The sequence below is a fragment of the Cebus imitator genome, unplaced genomic scaffold (assembly GCF_001604975.1).
Source record: "Cebus imitator isolate Cc_AM_T3 unplaced genomic scaffold, Cebus_imitator-1.0 Scaffold145, whole genome shotgun sequence".
Lineage (NCBI taxonomy): Eukaryota > Metazoa > Chordata > Mammalia > Primates > Cebidae > Cebus > Cebus imitator.
The window spans coordinates 4,405,193-4,423,963 of record NW_016107460.1 but is presented as its reverse complement, the minus strand read 5'-3'; the positions used below and the strand labels follow the sequence as shown (position 1 = coordinate 4,423,963).

Sequence of the window (18,771 nt, the reverse complement as noted above, 5' to 3'; positions counted from 1 at the left end):
GGGGGCGGAGGAAGGGACGGGGGGTGGGGGCGGAGGAAGGGGAGGGGGAGGGGCGCTTCCTGCCGCCGCCCCGCCCCCCGCAGCGCCCACCAGCTGGGGAGCCGCAGCCTCAGAGACCCCCGCGCTCCGTCCACCGGGTTGCGGGTAATTCCCGCCCGGGGAGCCGCCCCGACGCCGCAGGAAGCTCCCGGGGCCGCCCGTCCCGTCCCGTCCCGTCCCGCCCCGGCCCGGCCTGCGGCTCCGACCCACCGCCCCAGGCCGGAAGCCCCCGCCCCGCTCCGTTGGAATCCGAGGCGGCGGCCGCGAACCTGGGGGGCGCCGCCCCGGACGGCTGGGAGGGTGGGGAGGCGGAAGCGGCGGCGGGGGCGGAGGGGAAACTGAGGCGGCGGGGCCCGGGGGCGGAATTGACGCTGCAGGGCCGCCCCTCCGCGTGGGGAACCGTCCTGACTCAGGGCCCCGTCCCCCCGGAGCGGGAACGGAACCCGCGACGGAGATGCAGTCCCGGCCCTGAGGACGCGGCGCGGTCCCGGGACGCGAACCCCCACCTCCCCCGCAGCGCAGCGTCCGACTGGGCCCCTCCAGGTGGGAGCAGGCCGCGGCCCTGGCCCGAAGCCAGAAACAGGATTTCCCGGGTGCCAGGACAGCGCCGGGCGGGGAGGGGTCGGGCCTGCCGCACCCTTGACCCCGCAGACCTCGCGTTCGGAGCCTCAGTCCGCAGAGCCTCAGCGGCCAGTGCAGGCGGGTGGTCCTTTCAGAGCTCCGGCCACTGTCCTGTGCAGGAGTGACCCTGGGAGGCCGCCTTGGGCTGGCCTGGGGGGATTCTAAACACCGAGGGGCCACACCGAGACCGGTGAGAGCCCAGCCTGTCTAAGCCTGACCCAGTGCCAGCCATACCTGCCACAGCCCTCCTGGTGTCCCTGGGTCACAGAATGGGACAGCCTTCCCCCCCCCCCCCCCCATTTCCCCAGGCCTTGGCAGCAGCAGCTCCACCAACCACCTTTCCTAGGACTGTTTTTCCTTAGAAACTGGAAGCTGGGGCGTGGGCCTTGCATGTGTCGGGTCCAGGCCCCACCAGGGGCAGGGTAGAAGGGCTGGACTGCGGGGAAGCAGCACCTTGCCCAGCTCCTGCCCCAGGGTGGGAGCCCCACATGCGCCGAGCCCAGAGAGGGCACAGGGTGTTGTCCATCTGGGACTGGGGGCCTGGCCTAGCCTGAGCATAGCACCAACCAGGTCATTTCACCCAGCCGGGGGCATCTCCATCAGGTCAGGACACAGAGCCCCATCGTGTCCGCAGCCAGCAGTCCCTCCGGTTCCTGCTCACCCTTCCCCCCAGACCCCAGCCTGCCCAGGGCCCACCTTGCAGGAAGGGTCAGAAGGTTCCGACAGCAGGGAGAGGGACGGGGCTGTCAACGGGAGTCCAGCAGGGCCAGGCCAGAGGCTGCAGTGGCTGCCACTGACCAGGGTACACGGGACCCTCCGGGTCCAGGGCTGGTGGCTTGCCCAGCCCCTACCAGGGCCTCTAGGAGGCCGTTGACCCCCCACAGCCCTGGGCTCTGGGACTGGGTCTGGAGATCACCCCACCCTGGTTTTTGGGCTGAGCTGGACAGCCAGGAGCCCACCCTTCCAAGTCAGCCGCTTGTGTCCCCCAGGCCCTGGGCACCTGAGCATGTCCCTGGGCTGGCTGTGGAGAGCAGCAGGGGCTGGGGGACACTGCCACCTGGGCTGACCCAGGGAGCCCCTGCCTCCAGCCTTCACCTCTCCATGGTTCCCTGTCCCTGGAAGTTTCCAGAACAGGCCTCCTTTGCAGCAGGAGCCATGCAGGCCAAGCCTGAGCTGCGCTTCATGCCAGTGAGAGCTGCCAGGCCCAACCATGGGAGAGAGAAGTCCGTTCCCAGCCCAGCCGGACACCTGGCCCAGCACAGGACACTGCAAAGACAAGCCAGGCCAGGCTGCCCCTGCCGGTCCCCACCCACTGTGGGGCCACCTGCTCCAGGGCTGGGTGCCCCAGCCATTGAGGCCCCCACCCACCTGGCATGGGCCGGGCACAGATGGCCATGTGCGTCATGGAGACCAGGGGGTGGCAGGGCTGGGCGGGCGTCCAGTTCCCAAATGTTCTGTCTTCACCCCCTTTCCAGGGTCCCCTGGGGGTGGGGTGAACAGGGCAGTTTCTGTGGAGAGGGTCGTTCCCCGCCCCCCCTCCCCCTCCCCCTCCCCCCGCCAACATATCAAGGTCATGACCCCATCCTTTCCTGAGGGCAGACGGCTGTGGGGGCTCCACACTTCCTTGCAGGGAGGTCTGAGGCTGGGTCGCCTGGAGCAGGACCTGAAGCTGTGCAGGGACCACGAGGACAGTGGGTGGGTATCCTCTTCCTGGTGAGAAGGAAGTGGGGGAGTCAGAGCAAGTGCTGGGGCATGGGGGTGGCCAGGCCGGGGCCAGGATCGGGTCGGGGTCTGGGCCTGGGGCAGTGGGTACATCCCCTCACGCAGCCATGGCGGGGTGTCCAGCTTGGAATCCCAGCCATGTCCTCAGAGTGTCGAGCTGGGGCAGAGGGGCAGTTTTCGATGGGGGTGAGGGAGGTTCCAGGGCTTCGGCGCCATGCTGGGCTGGACCAGTGGCTGCAGTCACTCGGCCACAGTCTCCACTCCACACCAAGGACTTGCAAGCTGCTGCCTCCGCAGACAAGGCCAGGCTGCTCGGCTGCTGTCAGCCCCCTTGACCCCAGAGCGGTGGGTGAAGGCCGGCAGGACCGTGGCTCCAGGAGGAGGGGGGACTGTTGCAGCTGAGACCCAGGGGTGGCCTGAGGACAGCTGTTGGTGACCGAGGTAGAAACAAAACGAGTGGGGCACAGGGTGGGGCAGAAACTAGGGATGGGCGGGGAGCCCTCATCCCTGCCCTGGGCTCATCTGCCCCAGACCCCAGCTTTTGGGGACTTAAAAATAGGCACTGTCCAGGAACAGGGGTACTGGGAGCTGCCCGTCCAGGGGGCCGAGGCTGGAGGGATAACCTGTGGCCCCTGCAGAGGCCCCGCAGGTGTGAACTCCGGGAGCCCGGAGCCTGAGGATGCAGAGGTTGGACATGGAGGGCCGTCCCCTTCCACCTCTGTCTTCCGCTAGCGCAGAGGCAGGGAGCTCCTCCCACTCTGACCTTCTCTCCTCCAGTCCTTAGGAGCCCCCTGGGCCCCTTGGGAACAGCTTTGGAAAGGGGGTTCTGACCCTGGGTAACAGCTGGCTGGCTCAGCGGGTGGCCGCAGCCTTTTAATATTCTAAGTTTATACCCAAAGGTAAAGAGAAGCCCGAGGCAGTTTGGATACAACTGAGCTTGCAAGCTCCCTGTCGTGGCAGCTGGACACGGTGCCTCTGGGCCTCCAGGAGGGCCACCGTCAGGCCCTGTGGCACTCAGCTCTGAGACAGTGTGCGCAGATGGTCGCAGGGACAGGCCACAGGGCCCATCGGGCCCCTGCCCAGCCCCTTCCCTACTGCTCCCCATGGGCCCCACTGCACTTGGCCCCCGGCCTAGACTCCATGCTCACAACTGAGTCTCTCAGGGTCGTGCCAGGGGCACTCTGGAGCCACCCATCCTTTGCCTCCCTGGACCGTGCCAGTGCCCAGGACCAGTCCACGGCCACTCCTGCGGTGGCCAGTGTTCCCCTTGGCCCACTGCCCCCCACACCCAGGGGCTAAGCCTGGATGGGGAAGCCAGGCCGAGGTGGAGCGGGTGTCTGGTCACAGAGGCGGCCCTGTACCCCCTCCCTGGGGGCTCTATGAGCCCTTTGAGGCCCGGGAAGTTAGGCAGGGAAGGAGGAAGCCCCTGTGTGGCAGTGAGAGGAGGGCCAGGTCTGCTCTGGCCCAAGCTTGGGGGTGCCTACCGAGGGTGGAGGAAGGAGATGGGAACCTGGCCAGGAGGCCAGGGAGAGGGGCCGGCCATGGCCCCCAGCAGCCGCCAGTTCTTGGATCGCAGCCCAGGTGGCGTGTCAGGGCTGGAGATGCTGGACGTGGTGGCCTAAGGAACCCCAGGGACCCCAGCCTGCATGTGCTCCTCCATGAAGTGGGCGAACAGCACTGTACCCCACTCCCCACAACAGGGGTCTGGGAAGGCCCCCCTATGAGGTCAGGCGGGGAGAAGGGCCCTCTGCGTCTCCCTCAGGGAAGCTCGTTAGGGTCCAGGGTTCTGATGCCATCTCTGCTCTCCCCCAGTAAGTGACCCAGGAGCTCTTCAGGGAGCTGGCGATCCACCCCTGGGGACAGGTCTGTTCGTCAGGGAGCCAGACCTTGGCCAACCCCAGGCCTGGCCTCAGAGGCCCCCAGGCAGGCCCAGCCGGGAAGGCCCCATCCCATCTTCTGTCCTGGCACTGCCTGCCCTCTGTGGGGTTTCCTCCCAGCTTGGCCAATGCCATGATGGCCTCAAGCCAGGGCTCCAGCCACATCCGTCACTATGAGGGGGGCTGCAAGCTCCCTGAATCGCAGAGGAAACCTCCATGGCCTTGCCAGGCTCAGAGGGGACAGGGACTAGCTGAGAGGGCAGCCGTGCCAGGGTGGCTGCATGGCCCCACATGCCCTCCAAGGCTAATGGAGACCCGAGGACCAAGATCTGGCCCATGACAGTGCCCCCACCCTCGGCCTGAACCCGAGGGGTCCCAGCCGCCCCTGCTTGGCCGGCCTGGGGAGGGGGCTGTGGTGGGCACACGCACGGCTGTCCCCCGTACTCTCAAAGTCCTTTATTGTACAGTGTCATCTTGTTTCTGGGTCGGGGAAGGACTAACAGGTACACAGCGAAATAGATAAATATGCCAAGCTCTTTCTTTTCTTTTTAAATCAGGCATTTATAAACAAGAAAGCATACATTAATTACATAAAAGTAGTTTCCGAGTAGCAGAGTGAGCATCATACTGTCATTAGCAGCAGCGTGGGGCACGGGCGGGGTGGGGGCCTGGGTGATGTTTATGGGAGAGGTGGAGCTTTTTCCTTAATTGAAAAAAAAGTCATTTGTGACTCCTGACTTAAAGCAAGAACAAACGTCTCCCTGGACCCTGTTGGGCTGAGGGCGGGGTGGGGGCCGGGGCTCCAGACCTGCATGGGGGAGGGAAAGGACACACGGGCTCCTCCGCCCCCATCCCCGGCAGGGAAGCAGTTTTTTTTTCCTCAGTTAAAAACAGCCCAGAAAACAAGACAACTCTCAGGTAAGAAAAAGAGTTTCTGAAAAATGACCCACCATATACACGTATAATACAACGGTGAAAAAGGAGAAAGTATTTACAGGTGAACTGTTTTTACACTGGCTAGTTCTGTACGAAAAGCAGACATTACGTGTATGAGTTAGCTGCTCCAGAGATATGAATGTTATTGCTGTTGTTTTTCCCTTCGTTAAAAATCTTTCAGTATAGAAATATAATGAAAATTAAACTGAATACACAATCACTTAGAGGAAGGGCCTCACAGGGGAGCCAGCAGCCCATGCAGCAGGCACCTCTTCCCCCTACTGCTGAAAAGAAACGGATTTGCAGCTGTGCAGAGGGAGCCAGGCACGTGCCCCTAGGGGCACAGGGGCCCCCAGTCCAGAACAGCCCTGCAGCCTGAGCTGCCCCTCAGACTCAGACCCCAAGGGTGCAAGCGACCAGGGTGTCCATACGCCGCCACCACAGCCTCACCCGAGGACGGGACCCTGGTGAGCTGGGGCCAAGGCCACGGAAACTGCTGGGGAGGGTCCCGAGCTCCAGCCGCCGGTGCGGGGAGGGCGTGCCGCGTACGGGTCCCACTGACCGCATGACCCTGGCACCTGCAGGAAGGGGTGGATCCAGGTGACCCTGGCTGGACCCTTCCAGGGCTGAGCTGGGGAAGGGCTGCCACTACAGACAGCACTTTCTGTTTGGGGCAAGACAGGGCGGTGGAGGCGCGGACCGAACGGTGGCCACTGGGATGGAGCGAGCAGAAGGAGAGGGTCTGCCCCAGACACAGCTTGGAAAAGTTTCTCTCCCTCTGGGGTCTGAAAACTCAAAGCAAACGAAGCAAACCCGGTGGCCCCGGGGATGGGGAGGGCCTGGACCTGTGACTTTTGACCTGGCAACACAGCCACACAGAAGCACGCCAACACACTTAAAGCTTTGCTCCAACTAAACCATTTAGTTTCCCTTGAAGAAGTGACTGAAAAAACACAACTCTGGTAAAAACAAGGCTAAAAACAGCATTCTGCGTGCTGCGTAACAAAACTGACCCTTTGCAAGACATGGTAATAATGCCCGTCGATGGATTTAGCTACGGCTTGTGTGGAATCCATGCACACAGATACAACAACCGCAAAGAAAAACAGCAAAGAAAAACCCAAACAAACGCTGCGTATGCATGATGTCCCTTTTGCATTGCACTTTGGAGGGGGGGGGGGGGCTTCAGCAGCAACCAAGACCCCCCTCAGTAAACCAAGGGCAAAACCCTGTGGACAATTCCGTCACCCAGACGCGAGGGGTCAGCAGTCTCTGGCGTCTGCTCGTCACTGCCCCGAGGCCGTCTGTACCTGGGCAAGTAACCTCCACCTTCCATGAGCGCGTGCAGCTGCCGTGGGTGTTAGAACGGATTCAAGCAAACAACTCCCGTAAGGTCTTCTTATGTCAATAAATACCGTAACTGTAGGATGGGTAGCCGCCTCTTGTCTACTGGGAAATCATTTTTCAAGCTTGGGCATAAGAAACCTTATACAATTTGCATAAACAGGTGAGAGTAAACGATATTATTTGGAATAAATGCAAGGAACTTATTCTGAGTGGCAGATTCAGTCGCTACTGAAGACATATTTTGGGGGTAAAAAGACACGAGTCAGGATTTGCTGTACAAGATGCTGGAAGGCACAGAGCGACCCCCGGAGTTCAGGTTTTGCATTTTCATTTTCTTGTGATTCCCTTGTTCAACCAAGCACCAGAGGGGTTTCTAAGCACTCGAGCACTTAGGATTTGACTGCTCTATAAATCGGTAAAAACCTCAGTTCACTGGGGAACAGAAAGAAGGGAAGGTTGTTGAGAAAGTGCAGTTCTAAATATACGTTTAAATGAACAAACAAACAAAAAAAAAAGTGAAATAATGCTGTTTTGTTCCAATGCTGCAGCCTCAGTCCCAAAATGAAAGGAGCGATGTTCGCCGAACTGAAGCACGAGCGCCCGGAGGGGCTGAGGGAGTGACCGCCGGCCACGGCCACTGCCCGACGCAGCTCACCGCCTCGTGGGGGAGGCGCGTGGGCAGAATCGCGGAGTGCAGAGGAGCTGAAAAGCGTCCCCTCAGCTCCGGGGCAGCTCCTGTGAGGCTCTGCACTTCTGGTGCCCGTGGGGGCAGCGCTGGCATGGATGGCGACATGGCGGGCGGGGTGGGCGTCAGTAAGGCGGGCAGTATTCAAGCTCATCTTGCACGCGGCACTGTCCCTGCTCTCCCTGGCAGCAGCAGGAAGACCTGGGTCCTCGTCGCTGAAAAAATAGACTCTGAAGAAAAACCCCTGCTGTCGTCACGCAGCCGTGGCCAGATGAGCGGTGATGGCTTCCCCGGGTGGGGAGGGTGGGGCGGCCGCCACCCCCACGCCGTCTCGGGTCTTCAGATGGCGTCATGTGTTGGGGCTTTTAAAAGTTAGTCATTTAAAAATGTGTTGATTTTGTCAATTTCAAGTCTCCTTACTGGTTTTAAATAGCTTATAACAAAAGTGTAAATGTTAGAATGTTCTAGTAGCAAGCAAGAGGACCAGCAGGCCGCCGAGCTGGCCCCGTCTCCAGCTGCAGGTAGCGGACACGCTTGCTTACTTGAACTTGGCCAGTAGAAAACTTTGCAGTGGATTCCAAAACTACACGGTTACAAACACTCGCTTGGTAATAGGCACAGTAAGACGTTGTGCTGTGTGGGCTGCGGGGCGGGGCGGGCAGAGCTGCCCCGTCCGCCTGCGCCCCCCTGCACCCGCGTTGTCATCAGCGCCAGGCGGCAGGCATGGATCTAGGGCTCTAGCTCCGCAGCGCCCTCGCTGCCCACAGCCTCGGGGTGGGCTCGCGGCCACAGCTGCTCCTGCAGCTCCTTGACCACCTTCTCCAGGTGCTCCCGAGCCTCGCGCTCCCGCAGCAGGTCGGCCCGCAGCTGCTCCCGGTCCGCCTCGGCATGCTGCAGCTTCACCTGCAGGTCTTCAATCTGAAAGGGAGCCCGCGGTCAGCAGCACCTGCTGGCTGCCCCGCCCCGCCAGACACCTCCCCGCCCATGCCATGTGCTGGTCCTTCCTGCATCTGCCAGGACACAGGCTCGTGAGACGTACGGCTCAGCGACCACCCGCCCTGTGCCTGTCATGGTGTGCACCAAACACAAGCCTGGGCCTGGACTCTGCTCCAAGGGCTTTCCAGCTGGGCAGGGTGGCCTAGGGCCCACTGTGGCCCCACGCGGTTGAATCCAAGCCCACCGGGCCGCGTGCCTTGGCCTCCCCACCCGCATACCTGGGCCGAGTACTTGGCACGCAGGCGGCCCGCCTCGCAGCCCTTGTCGCACACCCGGGCCTGCCGCGCCTGCTCCAGCTCCCGCTTCAGGCGCAGCCGAGACTCATTGGCCTCTTTCATCTTCTTCTCGTTCTCGGCGCGGAGACGCTCGATCTCCTTCCGCAGGTTGCGCTTGGCCTCCGTGGCTTCCCGCAGCTTCTCCTTCTTGGCCACACGCAGGAACTCCAGCTCCTGGGGACAGGGACGGCTCAGGGTCACTGCCCAGCCAGTCCCAGCGCACCCCTGGCCAACAGCCCCCAGCCCACCCTGTGGGTTCGTCCACCTGATGGCGTGCCCTTGAGCTGCACCCCCAGAGCCCCATCAGCCCAATGGCTCATAAAGGCTTTCCAGACCCCATTCCAAGTCTCTGCCAGGCCTGCGGCTGCCGTGCTGCACCTAGGGCCTGGCCTGAGTCTGCCACACTTGAAGCTGCGGCGGGGCCTCCCCAACATCCAGGGCATGTTCCCCTAGGGGATAACCAGGCACGAAGGCCCTGACTCCCATCAGTGTGGGGTGGGCAGCCTCAGACATCATAGCATCTGAGGGCCCCAAGTCTCCCCACACAGCCAGATGGAGACGTCCATCCGCCGGCGCCTCCGCAAGCCCTCCCCGCCTCCGTTAAAATATCCGTGAGACTCACACCCCACGCTGCAAACACACCTCATGAATATGCATGTGGGAAATCGCACCTCCAACCAGAATCAAGGACACAGTGGCGGGGTGTGCTGGAGCGAGGGACTGGCGCGTGCCAGGGGCACGCCTGCAACCCTGCAGTTTTCAGGGCCGACGGGGTTGTGTTGTGCTAAAGCCCACGCCGGAGAAGCTGCCTGGAGCTGCCAGACGCCGCCGAGGTGTGAATTCAGCAAGGCCCGGGCGGGTGAAGGCCGGGCCACCCGCACACCTCTCTCCCCACAGGCAGAACCACGCCTCCCTCCGGCACGTCAGAAAGAAACTTAAACAACGTAAAAGGAGGTGTGAAACCCGAGCTACAATGTGAGAACCCCGAGGCAGGGCCCAGGGAGGCAGCGTGAGCAGGTAGGCCCGGCGTCATGTAAGGCCGTGTGCACGTGGTGGGGCGTGTCTGTGCGTGTGCCGGCCGTGTCCTCTCCTTCCCACTCAGGAGGCCTCGCAGGAACCGCCTTCTGGAACACCAGCCAGGCTTTAGGACGCACACCCCTCACGCCTGTGTTGAGCAGACGCCAGGTCTTGCTGGCAGAGCGCGTGAACACCCACTCCTGGAGCACACACAGCAAGGAACTATTCTCCATGCAGCTGCTACCAACTCTTTCTGCCACTAAAAATAGCCCAGCCTTCCTTACACCAGAGGAACACAGCTACTTCCTTAGTGGGGCCACCGCATAGGGTGTGTGATCCTGATGGGGACAGCTGTGGTCACACCACATGCAGGGGCCTCCTGGGATGCCCACCGGCCTGGGACACTAAGGGGCTCACCGTACCCAGAGCTGCACCTTTTGGGAGACAGACCCCCGAGGCTCCAGGCAGGCCCACTGAGGTGGAGGCGGAGAGGAGCGCGTGGGGCAGCCAGCAAGGGAGGTAGCGCCGCCCATCCCGCTCACCGCCCTTGCCCTGAACCTCCCAGCACCGCCGGCCCCGCTCACCTGGTGGAGGCTGCGCTTAGCCTGCAGGGCCGCACTGAGCTTCTCCTCCTGCTTCACACGCATCTTGACCACCTCATGCAGGAACTTCTCTTTGGCTTCCTTGGTGTCCAGGCCGCCCTCCAGTGCCTGCCGCAGGTGCTCCAACTCCGCCTCCAGCCCACTTGGGGCGTCGGCGGGGGCTGCAGCTTCAGGGACGGCGGAGGGCAGGGCACGCACGCCCGGGGAGCCCAGGTCCTTGGCGGAGCTGGATGAGGTAAAGGACGGGGAAGAGAGCGAGGACAAGGAGGAGGTGACTGAGGAGGAAGCAGAGACAGAAACGAAGTCAGGGAAGTGCCCGGCAGCTCCACACCAGGAGACGCGCCGCTCCCGCAGGAACCCGTGGAACCTGAACCCCAATGCGCGCAGAATCTGCCCGAGGGCCTTGGACGTGGGCAACCAACCCTCTCAGCCAGCCCCACGGCCCACAGAAGTAGGCACAGAAAGCGACTCACACGTACATTCCTCCCTGCTTTCAACTTCAACCTCGGCTTCCGAGTCCTTGTCCTCCTCTGGGGCAGCCACGGGCACCAGCGTCTCTGGGGCTCCTGGGGTGTCCACAGTCAGCTTCCGCTTCCGAGGCTGGGTACAAGTGGCGAGAGGCTCGGGGGCCCGGGAGAGGGCGGCAGCGCACGTCGGGCTGCTCACAGCCTTCTGGGCCGGTGGTGCGAGGGCCACATTGGGGGCCACAGCCGTCTCAAAGCCCTTGTAGGAGTAGAAGCTGGAGGGGCAGGTGGGTGTCGGGAAGGTGCCTCTGTCCCCAGGCACCGCCCAGACCCACCCTGGTGGACACCCCCTCTGAAGGTGTTAAAAACACTGGCTAAGCGCAGTGGCTCATGCCTGTAATCCCAACACTGGGAGGCTGAGGTGGCTGGATCACCTGAAGTCAGGAGTTCGAAATCAGCCTGACCAACATGGAGAAACCCTGTCTCTACTAAAAATACAAAAATTAACCAGGCATGGTGGTGGACACCTGTACTTCCAACTACATGGGAGGCTGAGGCAGGAGAATCACTTGTACCCAGGAGGTGGTTGCGGTGAGCCAAGATTGTGCCATTGCACTTCAGCCTGGGTGACAGAGCTGGACTCTGTCCCCCAAAAAAAAGGCGGAAAGACTTTCTTTCCCAGCTCCGAATCTTAAAGTGAAGCTTTCAGTTCCTGAGAACGCATAAGTATCTTCTGCTAGCTGGGTATCTTGTGCAGGCGGGACCCAGACCAACCACCGCTTCGAGAGGCTGCACCCAGAACACCAGGGAACGCTCTGCTCTGGGTGTGCTCACCCTGATGCCAGCCGAAGTGACCAGCGCTGAGACTGCCTTGACCAAAAGGCAACAGGTCTGGGCACCCAGCCTGCAGAAACACGGCGGGTCCGAGTGCACAGCCCTTGTGGGGCCTCTGCTGTGGGTGGGAGCACCTGTGAGTGGCGCCCACTCACCTGTCTCGGATGAGGGCCGGAAGGTGTGGGGAGAGCTCTTTCTCACTTGCTGACACCGCAGGGGACCAGGGTCGGAAAGCAGAGAGGCGCTGGCGAGGATGAACACAGCCCAGGCTCTGTCGAGAAAGAGTCATCTGTGTAAGTGACCGGGAGAAAAGTTACTTCATGTCCCCTAGGTGCACTGGGTGCCAGCCCTTAGTAGGGGGCAGGCGGAGCCACCAGTGCAGAGACTGCCCAAAGGGAAAGGCCCCGCGCCCACCACCCCGAGGGCCCCAACAGGCCCCGCAGCACCTTATTGGAAGAGCTGGCCAAGGTCCGCAGCCAGCTGGACGGCTTGTCCTTTTCGGAAGGTGCAGGGGACTGGGAAGAGGCGTCATCTGTTTTGGGTCTTATGGAGGCTGGGGGCTCAGAAGAGACCTGTGATCAATGAAAAGTCTTGTTGGCACCTCTGGTCCCCTGCACAGGGTCCCTCCACCAGCCCTGTGGCCAGCACATGGCTGTCAGAGCTCCAGGTACTCCAGCCGTGAAGGACCCTTAGGGGCGCAGAAGGCAGATTCCAGAGCACCCCTCAGGAGGCTAGGTCCACTTTGCATAAAGGCCCTTGGCCCACATGCAAAAGGTGCGTGGAGGCTGTGCTGAGGGAGAAGTCGTTTCCAAGAGAACAGAGTGGACCTTGTCCTGCATTCCGGGTGACCTCACCCACAGCTGCAATGGGGTTGGGGACGGAGCACCAGGACCCACTCTTCTCTTCCACAGTGGCACAGCCTGACCCCGAGTCCCCTTGTCCTTTCCTAGAACCTGAGTGTGTTCTCAGAGACTGCCCAGCAGGGCACTGAGCTCAACCAGCCACGGCCCGGCAAGAGCCACTTCCGACAGATGTGTCTGGGAAGGGCGGCTGCGGCACAGGGGTGGCTCTCACAAAGGGGACATCGTGCCCCTGGAGGCCCACTGGCACCGTGGCATTAAAGAGTGGGCATTCTGGCTGCCCCACCCCCCAGCAAACATTTTCAAAACAAAGGACAGTGAAGGAGCCGGTTCTACAGGATGGCACCATGCACACCTCTTCCTCCTCCTTGCCAGCCACGCTGCTGAAGGAAGCTTAGCGAAGGTGCTTGGACCCAGCCCACCCAGAACCAGATGATGTGTGTCAGGTGACCGGGCACAGCCCCCAAGAACCAGTGAGTCACACAGCTGCGTGCCAGGGCCTAAGTCGGCCACATCCAGCCTCAGGCAAACGTGAACTCCAACACCGTGGCCGGAGAGCCCCAAGATGCGCTGGCCGCAAGGCACGATTGAGACCAAAGGACTCTTCCTCAAGCAAAACGACAGGGCAGTCTCTGGAAGACGGGCTGTCCCTCCACCACCAAAGACCCCAAAGGACAGCACAGAGCCCCCAGGGCAGCTGTGTCAGAGTCCGTACCCTCAGCCAACACAGAACAGGCCTCAGAAGGCAGGGGCCCTTCACAGAGGCGGGGTCCCCTCATTCTGCCAGGGCCAACCCCAAGTGGAGGCAGCGAGGTCAGGTGGTGGGGGCACCGCACCTGTCCTCAGCTAGGAAGCCTTGATGGGCAGAGCACACTCAGGCAGGGACAGGGGTTGTTCCCACCTCCAGGACTCCAGGAGAAGACGCCACATCAGGAACCAGCCTCCTGAAGATGGCAGGGACCCTGCTTCCCTGGGGGAGGAGGGCGTGCAGGAGCAGGCCGTCCCATCAAGATGCCCCAATTACACGATTTTCACCACAAAACTCAAGAGGCCCAGGAGACAGGCTGGGCCTAGATGGAGAGCCCCAGGAAAGATGTGGCCCGAGCCCGTGGCCTCCCCTGCACCGGCACCCACGCTGCAGCCCTCACGGAGAAGCAGGGTGGGGCCCAAGGAGGGGCAGGCAGCAGCTCTGACCTGGGCCCAAGGGAGAAAGGTATGTCAGGCACACAGGGCCCTGGAGGCAGGGCGGGTATGAGGCAGTGGCAGCCCGAAGGCATCCAGGGCTGCGGATGGTTTTTTTCCAGACACAAAAATAGGCTTCAAGAAAAGAGACGCTGTAAATACCCCTCTCTGTGTCGGCTTTTGAGGGGAAGTGTGTTGGTGACGTCTGGTGGAGGCCCTGACCACAGAGCGCTGTGCCTGTGCCCGGCAGGGGTGGGTACCATCCTAGCTGCAGCAGAGAGCTCCTTCCGGAATCATGCGGACCCTCCCGAGAGGCACAGAAGGCCGAGGCCGCCCAGCCGAAGAGAGCTTCCTGTCTGAGCAGCCACTGAAGCGGGCACAGAAATTCAGCCCAGTTCTCACCCCGGGAAAAGCCGCAGCAGCTGGTGCTGACTCCAAGAGACCTCAGACACCCTGTGGGAAAGTGTCAATGCCTCAGGCAACCCCCAAGAAAGCCAGTGCCTGAGAACACAGCTCTGCCTGGCGGGCCCCCAACAGCCACCCTGCAGAGGTGGCGGGAGGACCGTAGGCCCCCAGGCCCCATCCGCTCAGTGGGGGCGGCTGAGGGCCCTGCAGATCTGAAGGGCTGAGGCAGATGGGCTGGGGGCCACCCTGGGGTCCAGAGCCCCTGCGGTCCACCTGGGACAGGGAGGCTCCTGGTCTTGAGGGACCCTTCGGAGACACAACCCCGCTAAGACGCCAGCAGACCCCCCAGCACGTACTCCGGCTCTCAGAGTGGGCCCTCTGCAGCATTATGAAAGTGGCCATGGAGGGGAATGTGTAAAACAGGGCCGGCTGGAGGAAGTGACACTCTCAGAGGGACTGTCACCTGAGCAGTGTGGTTTCTCAAAGCCCCAGGAAGCAGACAGCCAACTTCAGGCCTGGGATGCCACCACCAGCCCTCCCAAGGCCCCCTGGGGGCCCCAGTGTCAGCTGTCGGTCAGGGACAAAGCCACACCCGGTGACAGACAGCTGAGTTTTACTCTGGAAGAGGAGCTACTACGGCTTGCCTCTGGTGTGACCTTTCTTGGGGCCTCAGGCCATGAGGCAGGGGGCAGGCTCTGGACCCAACACGCTAAAGCAGTGAGGCTGGGCCTGGACAGGCCTGCAAGCGGCTGCCCCACCCAAAGCCCTCAGGCCGCTGTCGGCTTGCGCAGTGGAGGCCAGCTGCCACACAGCACTGCTACATAGCCACTTCCCCTCCTGGGTCCTCCCCCACACCCCAAGGATGACCAGGCAGGCTACCAGGCCAGCAGGCACCTGGGGAACATGTGAACTTGCACCCATGTGCAGGTGCCCCCCTGCCAGCGCAAGGCCTAGGAAGAGGACCCCGCTAGGGCCCTCTGAAGGAACAGTCCCTGCCCAAAGTGCACAGGACCCAGGCAGAGGCGGTGGCCCAAACAGGTGAGAAGCCAGTGGACGTCCGCCCACGCCTGGGCAGCTGTAATACTCTGCTCCCCACGGAGGGGTCTCAGAAAAGATGTACTCCAAAAATGCACACCCCACCCTTGGGGACCCCGCAAATCAGGCCTGCAAGGTGCCAGGAACACAGAAGAGCCATCACAAAGGCCTTGGGGACCCCTCCCTGCCTGACATGTGCAGATGCTCTGGGCTCAGAGCTAAACTCTGGCCGATTCCCTGTGATGCGGAAAGGGAGACTGGAGGTCACAGAACTGCCATCTCCCTCCCCAGGACCCTGGCTCAACAGGAGTTGGGGGGCTTCTGCCAGATCCCACAGGGTCCAAACAGCAAGAGCTCAACCCCTCCCCGCCCTGCCCCGAGCAAGAAGAGGCTCCATGTCCCCCACCCCGGCAGGGAGGCTGGAGCCCAGGACGATTGCCAAGGCAGACGCCACAGAGGAGGAGGGCACTGAACCCCAGACAGAGTGCCACAGCTGGCCTCTGTCCCCCAGCGCCTGTGTGACCCCAGAAAGGCTGAACCACATCTGTACATGCCCTAAGGCCGACAGCTCCTCCCAGGGCACTGAGAACCCAGGTGGTCAGCTTGGCCCCCTCCCCCACTGTGGCCTCAGCACCCCTCACTTCCAGAGGCCACCAGGATACAGGCACAAGGCTGCCCCGTCCACCTGTGCGGTCCCAAAGCAGGGACGGTCACTAGGGTCCCTGAGCTGCTGCCCAGAGCTCCGGGCCGCTTCTCGACACACCAGAAGATGGGGGACGGGGCTCGAGGTCCACATCCCTGCCCTCCTGCTGGCCACTCAGTGCGGACGGCTGCTGCTTTGAACCATCTGGAAAGTGGGATTTGAGTCAACCTTTGCTCACACCGCAAAGCAAAACCACCACATGTAGAGTCTGCTGTGAACCTCCGTGACCCACCCAGGTCCATCCCCCCAGGGCTCATAGGCACCAGTGGGCAAGGCTCCACTCGAAGACGGAAGGGAGATCTCACACCATCCAGGGCAAGACTCCAGGGTGGCGGGAGTGAGTGGTGGGCGGGCACTGCAGGGTGAGGTGTGGGCACCAAGGAGCCATGGCCTGGAAACTGGCACATGCCTCTGCCCATCGCAGGCAAATTCTTGCTTTTCATTGATGACCAAAGGCTGCCCCGGGGGTGGGCGCATTGGTATGTGGCTGGGATGGGCACACGCCTGTCTCTGAATGTCCACACCTCACCTGGGATGTGGTCTGCTTGGCAGCAAACACCCAGACCCCAAGGCCAGACAGATCTGGCTTCGAGTTTTCAGCCTCTCCTTAGACTGGTCTCTGCTCTCACTGGTAAACACCATTTGAGGGCCAGAGGACACGAGGCAGGAAACGGGCTGCACAGGGTCCCGCCTCTGCTCAGGCTGCTCCAGGGAGCCGCTGGTGAAGCTGCCCGGCCCAGGGACAGGCCACAGCCGCAGCCCAGACCATCCTGAGCACAGGCGGCCCATCCAGGAGCCAGGGGTCACACCTGCTCCAAAGGAGGGGCGCACAGCAGCACCCATGACGCCAGCACAACTTCCTCCAACCACAGGAAACTTGGCAAAGAAAAGCAGCTTCCCGTTTGATGTGCAGCCCAGCCGCCTGTCAGGCGGGCACCAGCCTCAGTCACCCCAGGACCCCAACGTCCAGAGGCCAGGTGTGCCATCAGGCCCCCATCAGGGGCACAGCATGTATCGGGCTGAAACAGACACTGGGGCTTCTGTGGCACCAGCTTCACATGTGAACGACGAAGTGTGGAAGAGCGGGCGCACACCCCACAGGTCAGGTCCAGGGCCCACCGCCAAGCTCTGGGGGCCAGACACATGTGCAGCAAGGGGCACCCGTCCCCACACCTGCATGGACACACTCGGCCTATGACCACCCGTGTCAAAACTGCACCCTCGTGCGGGGGGATGGCCCACTCCACGCCCAAGGCCTGCCGCCCAGCACAGCCCACCCTGTAACCACTCCTGTGTGTCCCATGTCTTCTCCAGCCAGGCTGCAACCAGTGGGGTCAGGGGACCCTCCGGGGAAGGCATGTGCCACATTAGTGGCCAGTCTCAGACCTGCCCACACACACCCGGCGGGCCCACACCTACGCTCGCCAGCAGGCAGCCTCTACACCGAGGCACAGCTGCCCTGATGGGAACTGGAGGGACAGGTGGTGCCGGGGCCGGGAAATCCCGAAGAAGCCTTGGGATGCTGGCACGCTGCCTGCTTCACAGGGTGAGTCGGTGAGCGCCCATTCGTCCCATGGGCCCATGGAGGGGATGGCTGCCACCAATGGGCAACGCTAACTACATTGGGTGTTGCACATCTCGTAGGCAACAAGAAGCCTCCGGAAGCTGCCAGCCACAGTCCACATGGTGTGCAGTCCTGGGGCCACGGCAGGTGGAGCAGCAGGATCACCCGCAGCCTGAGTTCCATGGAGGTCACCTGCAGTGTGGTGAGTGGGCTGGGCACTCGGGGTCCTGCTCATGGCCCTCCTCCTGGAATCACACGCTCTTCAGCGCGGCTGGAAACGGGCCTGCTGTTCCTTAGAAGGATACAACCCAAACCAGCTGCGGGCCCGGCCAAGTGGCTCACACCTGTAATCCAACTACTTGGGAGGCTGAGGCAGGAGGATCGCTGGACCTCGAAAGGTCAAGGCTGCAGTGAGCTATGATCCCACCGCTGCACTCCAGCCTGAGCACCACATCGAGACTCTGTCTCCAGACAAACAGACTGTGTGGTTTCAGACCATCTCGCCACATTCTTCAAGTGGAGGACAGCCTGGACCCACAGCAGGGTGTGGGGGTGCCTGCCGCCTCAATTCAGCATTTCCAGGGGAGGCCACCAACTCTCAGCAGCAGAGGACACAGGCCCTGGGAGAAGAGTATGGTGTGCCCTTCACGTCCCTTGCCGCAAAGACCGTTTTGGGGCACGGCCTCTTTAAGCCATTTCCCAGAAAAGCACTTCCCGGACTGAAGAGCCTGCAGAGCCGCGGCTGCTCGTGTACGTGAAGGTTTTAAGCGCAGGACGCAGCAGCCTGGGTCCAGACTCCCGCCCCCACAGGAGGGCTGTGATGACACCAAAGCACAAGAAACAGAAAACAGAGCCAGCAGACTTTGTGGAAAACCACCGTAACAGTTCTGTACCTCCAAGGACACCATCTAGAAAGCCAAAAGACTTCCCTTCCACAGAACGGAAGGGAAAATGGGCGAGCCGGTGGTGTCTGCTGACGACCCGATTCGGAACACGTGAGGAACGCCTACAACTCAGGAAGAGAAAGAAAACCCACTTTAAAATGGCAGAGAGTCTGAACATGCATTCCTCCAAACAGGACACTGGTGTCCAGCAACCACATGCGAAGCTGCAGGCCATCACTAAGGAAACGCTGCAGCGGCAAGGAGACGCCACCTCACGCCCACGACAATGGCTGGATTTTTTTTTTTTTCCAGACAGAATTTTGCTCTTGTTGCCCAGGCTGGAGTGCAGTGGCGCAATCTCGGCTTACCACAACCTCCACCTCCCAGGTTTCAAGCAATTCTCCTGCCTCAGCCTCCCCAGTAGCTGGGATTACAGGCACCCACCACCACGCCTGGCTAGTTCTGTATTTTTAGCAGAGACAGGGTTTCACCATGTTGTCCAGGCTGGTCTTAAGCTCCCGACCTCAGGTCATCCACCTGCCTCAGCCTCCCAGAGTGCTGGGATTACAGGTGCGAGCCCCTGTGCCCAGCTTGTTGTTGTTGCTGTTTAGTTTGAGATGGAGTCTTGCTCTGTCACCCAGGCTGGAGTGCAATGGTGGGATCTAGGCTCACTGCAACCTCTGCCTTCTGGGTTCAAGTGATTCTCCCGCCTCAGCCTCCCAG

The 18,771-nt window shown here is 61.7% G+C and overlaps 1 protein-coding gene across 2 annotated transcripts in view; it reads right to left on the bottom strand.

The window, feature by feature from the left end:
• Positions 1–4,695: 4,695 nt before the first annotated feature.
• Positions 4,696–18,771, bottom strand: part of SKI (SKI proto-oncogene) — a 75,099-nt gene continuing 61,023 nt past the window's right edge. Inside the window, exons 2-7 of one of the 2 annotated variants that reach the window (XM_017542647.2) lie at positions 11,862–11,987; positions 11,571–11,686; positions 10,597–10,856; positions 10,100–10,392; positions 8,442–8,672; positions 4,696–8,145 (exon numbers count right to left, since the gene is read on the bottom strand). In XM_017542647.2, the coding sequence (XP_017398136.1) occupies positions 7,957–8,145; positions 8,442–8,672; positions 10,100–10,392; positions 10,597–10,856; positions 11,571–11,686; positions 11,862–11,987 (1,215 nt within the window). In that variant the 3' untranslated portion in view covers positions 4,696–7,956. Of the gene's footprint in view, positions 8,146–8,441; positions 8,673–10,099; positions 10,393–10,590; positions 10,857–11,570; positions 11,687–11,861; positions 11,988–18,771 lie in introns of both variants that reach the window. The other variant, XM_017542645.2, reaches the window with a different exon arrangement.